This window comes from Acanthisitta chloris, unplaced genomic scaffold (assembly GCF_000695815.1).
Source record: "Acanthisitta chloris isolate BGI_N310 unplaced genomic scaffold, ASM69581v1 scaffold28534, whole genome shotgun sequence".
In the NCBI taxonomy this organism is placed as follows: Eukaryota; Metazoa; Chordata; class Aves; order Passeriformes; family Acanthisittidae; genus Acanthisitta; species Acanthisitta chloris.
The window spans coordinates 51,985-61,376 of NW_008670368.1; the positions used below are offsets into that span (position 1 = coordinate 51,985).

Sequence of the window (9,392 nt, forward strand, 5' to 3'; positions counted from 1 at the left end):
TCACCAGATCGTACTGAGGCTGAAAATACTGTATGCTTATCCTGGCCTCAAAATACATTCCCTTTGTGCCATCTTACCATAAAAGCCCCCAATCCTATCAATGCTTTTTCCCGTCCCCTGTGGCCAATAACAAAAAAGCCAAAGTCATAAATCCATTGAATGGACTGAGCCAGATGTGAGTCATCAATGATGCACAGGTGGTTGGCTGCCCTTTGTCCAGTGGTGACTTTTCCCCAGAATCCTTTACTTTGAAAAATTCAATTGACTAAGCTTGGCAAATGGTCACACTGAGCCCTATTTTGGCTGTAGAAAAGAAAGAAATACTAGTCCCAGCATAAAACAAGATCATATAGATGGTCAACACAAAACAGTAACTTTTTCAGTGGTCTGCATAATAATAACATCATGTTTGCATATAGAACAGCTTTTGCATTATTGCTCTACTTATAAGAATATAGTAAGGAACTTATAACAGACTTGCACATTACAAACTTAAGGTTCTTTGGTGAAGAATGAGAAAACAGTATTTTCGCTGTAATTAAATTTCAGAGACAGTTTCATTTCTATCTGCTGATCCTTTGGATTCTCTCACAGAGGAGGGAAAGGTATTGAGTCAGCTTAACCATCGCGACGATGGCGACGCCGCCGATCATCATGCAGGTGGGCCAGAAGAGGGAGTGGAACAGCACATTGGAGCTGTACAGTTTGGTTAATATCACGTTCTTTTGAACACCTTCTGGGTCGTAGAAGCAGGAGAAGCGTTGGTACTTTCTGAAGTTTTCCATCACAACATTCACCAGCGACATGGATTCCTCATAATTCTTGCCGCATTTGGGGATGTACGAACACTGGGAACAAATCAGAGAGAGAAAAATACATCTTCCAGCTACAATGTCTGTTTTCAGGTGGCAAGCATGAAAATCTCGAGATGATTATGCTTTTCATAATGAGAGTGGAATACTATTAAGATAATAATAAATTTATCACAGCAAAACTCAATATTTTGCACATCTACAGAATTTCCCATTGGAGATCCTCCAAGTGCTGTTCAAACATTAATGCTTTAATCTGCACAGTGCCTTGTGAGATAGGTGAATATATTATTATTGCTAATTTACACATGCAAAAATAGAAATGATGAAGTACCTCTTCATCTTAAGTGGCACGCATATGCTCACAGTTAGATGGGTAATTGACTCTCTGTAAATACAAATCTGTTAGTTTAGATCTCACTTGGCTCAGATCAAAGGAATCATAGTGGGCACAGGAGTTCACTCACAGAGGAGAGGGATGATGAGAGACCTTTACACAAATTTTCCTATGGGGGTAATGCCTTGATTAGAGACAAATAGATAAGTCTAGGAGAGAACAGAGTTTTCCTACTAACAGCCCAGAGGACTTGCATTCAGCCTCTAGCTGAAGATTAGCCTGGCTACCAGAATGGCTCTTAGTGTTGTTGTTTGCTCTTGACCCCGGTCTAAGTCCAACAGTTCATTCTCTCTGAAGATGCTCCCTGAATTTCAGTCTCAGTCACAAAGGAAAAAAGATTAGAGAGTGTCTCTATCTAGCACAGTTGCAACCTAACATTCCAGAGAAGACTAAAGGCAAGTTAATTAACATACCTCCTTACAGAGTTGGTGCATTGAATACATTCCATGGGACCTGTATGACAGTAGCCCTGGGCTGTGCCGACCATTCCCTGCAAAGAACTAGTGTGGGCTAGTTGAGGTGGTGGGCAGGCACACAGGGGTTGAGGCCACATCTGAATCATTTTTAACCTAGAGCAGAACCCCCTGAACTTGCTGTTGCTACTGCTGGTCAGGAAGATGATTGATGGCAGCAGCCCAGGGCCCCTGATGTCTTCCTCTCTACTAAGTACTTACACCCCTCCAAACCTGAAGGTTTTCTACACCTGCACAGGACTTTGATTAACTGCTTCAGGAGGAGTGGAAACCTGCTACTTAACTTCTTGTTGCTTGTGCGTGGCAGGGACCCAGCAGGTCACTGGTCCCTTGCAGTTATGGGGTGACATTGGGTCCTGCCTGCACTGCCAAACCTGCTTGTCCTGGTGAGCACCTAAAGTAACTCTAGATGATTTAATGAGAAAGTGAGTTTTGCAAAGGAAAGAAGATGTTGTGATTAAAATAATGTGACCCATGGCTTTTGATTATCATTGTTTTAATGTACCTGCTTTATAAATGTCCCCCATACTTTATAAATGTTCTTTTCCATGACTCTGCTGTGACTTTTTTGTAACATACTGTGACAAATCTCCGGTCCTAATTATGATCAAAGGATTAACCTCGTAACAGGATTTGATTGATTCATTGGCAAGTTATTAGCACAGAATATGATTTGAAGCACAGCAGAAATGCTGTCTGGCGTTAGCAGACTGGAGCATTAATGGTAGACACTGGCCGCACTGCCACAATGAATATTTCATGAAGCTCTAGAAATTAGAGATGGAAAATATCAGAGCAGTAATATCTCATCCATCTTCCTGCTGGTGCATGTCTGCTCCCTCCAGGATAGTCTCTTGTACTCTGACCAGTTTTGCCTTAAGTGTCCAAAGCCAGGAGCCCTCTTCCAGTGCCCATGACTCTTTAATACATCATAGTCTGCTAAGGAGGGGAAATTTCTCAGTGAAGTGTACCTCATTTTCTTTTAATAAATTATGTGCTATCACTGTCATAACAGCAGTATTTCCAGTTCAGATGGGTTCTTGTTGGTTTTCTTTTCTTGTCACTTTGGGGCTATACATTTTTGTTCCATGAAATATCCTGAGGGACATGATTAAACGAGAACTTGGCCACTTTTACCAAAATACAATTCCCTCTTGACAGAAAACAGAAGACATGTAGGAGCCCAAATGATGACAGATTCCTAGACTCAAAGTTTGTGGAAATGTCCCAAGAGTGCAGTGAGTCTGAGTAGTCTCCAAGCATTTTCAAAGGAGACCTGTTTCTGAAGGAGAACTTGAGCTGTTCCTGCTACACCTGGTGGCACAGAGCCACCAGCTGTGTTGGGCTGGTTGGGTCTGGGAGCATGAAAATGTGAAGTGCTGTTGTGAAAGGGAAGTTTATTTATTTTGCCTCTCGTCCAGGCTTCTTGTGCTGAAATGGTCCCTCTCTCCAGGCTATGGACATGCATACCTTTTACTCTACGTACTATCTGCCTCATTCCAGTTCTCCTGAGATCCTGGAGGCGTCTTGGCCTCAGCTTTGTGAAGCATCTTGGTTCAACAACATTAAATTGTGGTTGTGGGGTGCTCCTGGCCTCCTTCCACACTTCAGCTTCCTCAGTGAGATCCCAGGGAAAACACAGGGCTGGCTCTGCTGTGATGGTGTCTGCTGTGTTTCACAGGTCATTGGCAAACAGACACAATAATGGGATGTGTTGTTTTTTTTGTTGTTTTGATCTTTGATAGTTTTCTCCAATGCCTGTCAGGGAATTTTATATCCACAATTGTTACACTGTACCTGTGAATACAGACTACTAAATCTATACTGGTTTATTGCACTTCTGCATTGCTGAACACTTGGAAATCTGCAAGTAAACAATGTCTGGTGCTCTGCCTCAAGTGAGGATTCTGTGATACAGTGTGAGAAAGATGGTTCTTGTGTTACTTGCAATCTGAGCACAAGAAGGATCTACCAGACTCTTACAAACTGGACTTGTTATTACATTTCCAGCTCTACTTTCCTAATATAAAGGATTGGATAGGTATTCTGTATGAAGTACCTCTGGACACATCCAGTCCAATGCCCTACTCAGTGTGGAGTTGCTCAGGGACTTGTCCAGTCAGGTTATGAGTATCTCCAAGGATAGAGATCACACAATTTCTCCAAGCAAGCTGGAGGCAGTTTCCTTTAAATCAATGATGTAACACTGAAAAAGATATAGCCAGAAAAGCTGCCAGTTCAGGCTGGGCAATGAAATAAAGGACTCATCATGTGTCCGTGGTTGGGATTGGCATCCATGCTGAGCCTGGAAACTTAGACGGATTGTGAGAAAGTGTTCAGGATATCAATTTACACCTCTTTTGGAAAGTGCAACTGGTTTGGACCAAGGGCTGAAGGAATAGCATTGTGTCTGTGTTGGCCTGTTACTGATACCTCCAGAAGGAATTCTGCAGCCCAGAAATGGGTCTACCAGGAACCACAGCTGAACACCTCTGCCCTCCCTCCCTTTACCAGGCAAATTTCTACATGGGTTATAAATACCTGAACCTTCAATGAGAAATCCTGACAGGTCCCCTAATTTTGGAGTCATGGGCAGGTATAGCTGATTCTGTGATTAAATCCTGCTTGTCCTGTCACTTACAGAGCTCCAACAACATAGAAAGAATCAAAATTATATAATATGAGATCAAAATGGGGCCTTTAGAATTGCTTTAACTACCACAGCCCTTCCTCAGGGTGACAGTCTGGCTCCATGATCTGGGCATGAGGGCACACCAACCAATTTACCTCTCACAGAGGCTGTTACATCCTCTGGCAGCTGATGAAGGGAAGTGTAGCCATGGAAGCACTTAAACCACTGTGGTTGTAGTATTGACAAGGGGCTGGGCTTGTCCTAAAGGCTTGAGATAAAGTATGCACAGTGAGAGCAATGAAAAGGCATGAAAAATCTCGGGTGCTTTTCTTGGAAAGACGAGAGCAACTTGACAGGTATCCACTGACTTCCCACTGATTCCCACCAGAGACTGGCAGTGCATGCTGTAGATCTCAATATAAATTGTATCTACTCCTTACTGCACCTCCTGAGCTGACAGCCAGGTTAGACAGCAAGTCTCCTGGATAAATCATTATTTAAAATCAAAGTGGATTTTACTCCATTTTGCTGGCTGGTGGGGAGAGGAGAGAGATGAGCTCCAGATGCTGCTCTGCATGTGCAGCGATGCTCAGCGAGACAGAGAGTTTGGTGGGGGGGTGCTGACCTTTTGAAGGTCACTAGTGTTGGCCTTGGAGTACCCAGCACTGTGCTCTGCAATGTCCCCAGTAATGTCAGAGCTCAGTGAGTCAGGGATGGCTTTTTTATTTTGTTTATTTGCCAAGGAGAAAGACAGAGAACACAGATCTGAGAGAGTCAGCTAGCACCCAGCTGGAGCATCACCATCCAGCCCTGCTCGGGACTCCTGTCCTGCTACATGGGGATGCTCTCCAGATGGGGAAGAGGGAGAGCATGTCTGGGTGCTGAGAGGGGTTGTGCTGATCTGAGCTTGGAAACTCTGCTGATTCAAGCCAGGCACAAGAAGACAGCTATTTTATAGACATTGCAAACTTCCATTCAAAACTGCATTTGGATTCAGGTCACATAGCCAGCAGCATGTCAGGAAAACCTAGGAATCCTCCTGAGAGCAGAGCTTAACCTGTAAAACAACCTTGGGCTGGAGAAGAATTAACTGTGCCTACATTAAATTAAGAGGAAGTGGTATCTGGGAGAATCTCAAAGTCCATTTCAGCAAGCAAAAATCATCAATAAGAGAATGTGGACATTCGTGCGAACGTCTTGATTTATTTGAATCAGTAGAGCACAGAGTCCTATATGATCTGTTCTGACCAAACTGTGGCTTGTGCCCCAGCAGAAAGTGGGGTCTGTCCTGCTGCAGGCTTCATGGACAGCAAGTGCCTCTTCCTGCAATGATGCTGGAGTCAAGGGGAAGATGGAGGCACTCTTCACCATTTCACACTTCAGATCCAGAGGACTCCATCTCTCAGCCACAGGAGTTAATTATCCAGCAGAATAAGCAGCCTAGTGCAACCACGCCGTGCTTTGACTAATTTTAATATCACTTCATCTTAATATGCAGAAGTAATTTGGTCTACTGAACGGTTGCCATAAATAGAAACACAATAGGTTACGTTGTCAGCAACCTGAACTGGGGCTCTGCTCTTCCAGGCTGCGCTTTGCCAAGCACCCATAGTTTGGGGTTCAGTGACCTTGGATAACTGAGTAGTTAATGCAAATCTGGCACCTGCAAGTCTAACGATTTCACTGTGTCCCAGCTCACTGCAGCTTGCAGTCTTAGGGACACAGGCACTGTAGATATGAAGAAAGGAAGGTGGGAAGAGGCACATTTCTTTGTCCCATCCTGCCTTGCTTTGTGGAAGGAGTGAAGAGCCAGCTGTGAAGGGGCTGCTTGCCTGGGTGCAATGCACTGCCCTTTGTCAACTGCACAGCTGTGGATGTGGGTAGATGCCTTCTGTGCATCTGCTGCCTCATTACAGCCTCCACACACAAGCTGTCTCCATCCCACCTGGGTGGAGTTATGCTGGAGTCTGTTCTTGCTGAAGCAGAGGGGAATTCTTCCACAGCACTGTTAAAAATATTTCTTTTGGTTCACGTTTGAAATCAGGGAAGTTGTGTAGCAAAGATGGGCTGACTCCTTTGCTTATTCATGCCCCAAAGCCAGGTCTTCTATTTTTATGCTGCTGCTGTTATCTGGGCAGTCCCTGCTCAGCAAACTTCCAAGATCTTTGCACCACCCACAGCGATAAGTGCTATCTGTGCCTTGGCCCTTTTGACACAGCTGACCTTGTTGAGATGCTGAGGGCAGAGAGTTTGTCACCAGAGATGGAGACAGGGACGTATCTGCTGTTAGATGTGAGGCTCTTGTCTGTCCTCACCGCCTTGCCTGGCCCTGCAGTAGTAATGCCATTTCCATTCTCACCACCATGGATGCTCCATGCACATTACCAGGGATGTTCACTATCATGTGGAGTCATACCTGGCTGGGAAGTGACTTGTCCACAGTTTCACAAGACTATCAATGTGACAAATACTTGGTGCTACCCTGCTCCTGTAAAGCACTTGCAAAGGACGAGGGAGGCTCCAGTCCCAGGGGATAGCACCCCGTGTGGATTGAGCTGTGCTCCCTGCATGGGATAGAGGTGGAAAGTTGCCCTCTCCAGACATGTGAGCTCAGTTTGTGCACTGATTTCTGCTTTCTCTGCGCCATATTTACCAATGAAGCAGGAGCTGGAAGCCTTATATTGATTTAAAGCAAGGAATGGATATAACAAGGTAAGTAGCCCTCCAGGTACCCATTTAGGAGAAATTTTGTTCTGTGCTCCTACCTCAGAATTAATTTTCATTGTTTCCTCAGTGTGGTAGAGTAGAAGCTTCTGGCCAGAAGAGGTGACATTAACGTACACCTGGAGGCAGGGATACTGAGAGATTTTCCAGCAGTCTGGACCACAGTTAAATGAACAGTTGAAGGTTTCTGTGATGGATGCATTGAGAAGCGAGCACTGAGTCTCTTCTGTCCAGACACTAAGGAGGAAAAAAAGAGACATTAGAGCATGGCAAGAATGGGCAATAAGCACTAAACATATCTCAAGCTCCCCATCAGGGCTATACAGGGAGCATTGCATCTGCAGGACTTGGAGCAAAGCCTGAACTTTCTCATGTCACACATCACAGACTGCTTTATTCTGTAGTACCCAAAGTTTAGTCTTTGGGCACAAAGCCACCCTATTCACTCATGTCTGTGTATACATGCAACAGGAACTGGAACTTTGAATCTGGAGCTGAGCAGAGAGAGAAGAAAACTGAGCAGCTAGCCCTGAGGAGAGCACAGCACACGCAATGCTGCATGACAAGACACTCTGGGCCAAGACCTGAGGGTTAACCAACTCCAGGTCAATTTAAAGTGAGGGTTGGAAGGACAATTTTGAATTACCAGGGTGCGTATACTCATACGCATGAAGACACAGTAACTCACAAGTGATACCACATGCAGCTTTACCTATGGAAATGCTTTTTCTAGTGACAGCTTGCTCAGTTTTCTGTAAGTTAAATCAGTGGTTGTAACAGTTCTGGAGGATTTCAGTGTATCTCCAATTCACCAGAGGCTAAAACTGGAACGATGGAGCCTGAGTGTGCACTAGCAATTCTCACTTGGGTTTCTGGCATGTATTTAACAATGCACAGCTGTATTTTCCTTGGGGAAAGGGCACATTGAGGGCTCTGTAAAAAGCCCATCACAGGCTAGGGGAGGGTTTCAGCCAGGGTTCCCCTAAAATCCTGTTCACCCCCCAGCTCACTTCAGTGTGGCTCTCCTGCCCTACTATGAGGGTCTGTTTGCCCCTCATCAAACCTACAAAAGGCCTTACATAGCAAGTGATATCAAAGATTTCTGACTAATTCTCTTGCTGTTTTACTTTGGCAGTAATTCTGCTTGTATAGTCTGTTTTATATTTATATTAAATTATGCTATGATTTCTGGGGGGAAATCAAGTGAAAGGAATTTTTTCCCCTCCCAGGCAGTATTTCTTGAAGGGGTATTGCTGTAAAGGAGAATAACCCCTGAGGAGATGTGGCTGTGTGAAGAGAAGTGACAGCAAAGACTCCTGGGTTGTCTTCTCACTTTCACCTTTCTGGCTGCTGTTTTATTCATGCAGGGGGGTAATAAAGTAACACCTACCTACCACAGACTTGTGAAGATGGAATATTTGATACTTTGTAGGTGCTTTGATATCTTCTGGCAATTTTTTCACATAGCTTGTAATATAAATCATCTCTTTCCACATGAGCAATTTTGACCTTAGCAGCCTCTGCAATTGACCCTGATATTGCTGAAAGGTCTGGGAGAGCAACTTGGAATAGCAAATGCTCTTGGATATTTAACAGGTCTTGATCTCAGTTTTCAAAATCTAAATTTTGCCTGGATTTAAAACAGGACAAATAACTTTATTGCATAAATAAGGTGCTGCAAATCACTACAGCTCATCCTCGGGCATCACTACTTCTTCCTTATCATTGCAGGGTCAAGAAGGAATATTCTCCTGCAGGTGCACCAGTATAATTGAGGATGTTCATACCAGTTAACTGTAGGCACTTACTGTATATGCCTAAAGAAGAAGCCTGTGGTGGATAAACCAAACTGTACCAGGAATTGGCTGCTGCCTCAGGATGGTTTGGGGCATGACAGACTAACACTTTGATCCCCAGTTACACATTTTTCATTCTCCTAACTCCACTGATCAGGGCAGAAAAAACATTGCTGACAGCCTTATTACAGTCTGGACTGGATTTTAAATGGGGATGGTGCTTGAAAACTGATTTCAAATGCTGCTAATGAATCACGGGCCAAACTCTCTGCTCAGCGGCAGAGGAGGAAGACAGAGAAAGTCCCAGAATTAAGCACAGTGCAGTAATGATGAAAGATGATCTTTCACTTCCAGCAAATTACTATATTTCATGAGGATTTCACTTGTTAAAATGAAAGCAATAACCGACATGGAAAACTACATGCTACAAAGAGCTTGATTTCTTTCCCAAATTAATTCTCCATCCTTCGTTTGAAAGCGTGTTGTTTCTCAAGGCTGCAAAATAGTTTTGCTCTTTCCTCCTAAGTTTGGGCTTTGCAGCAACAGTCCCTGAGAAGC

At 44.1% G+C, this 9,392-nt stretch overlaps 1 protein-coding gene across 1 annotated transcript in view; it reads right to left on the reverse strand.

Annotated features, from left to right (window-relative positions):
* Positions 1-382: 382 nt before the first annotated feature.
* The window catches only part of KCNMB2 (potassium large conductance calcium-activated channel, subfamily M, beta member 2), a 15,590-nt gene continuing 6,580 nt past the window's right edge, over positions 383-9,392 (reverse strand). Inside the window, exons 3-4 of the mRNA XM_009073658.1 lie at positions 7,080-7,275; positions 383-848 (exon numbers count right to left, since the gene is read on the reverse strand). Of these exons, the coding sequence (XP_009071906.1) occupies positions 564-848; positions 7,080-7,275 (481 nt within the window). The 3' untranslated portion in view covers positions 383-563. The remainder of the gene's footprint in view (positions 849-7,079; positions 7,276-9,392) is intronic.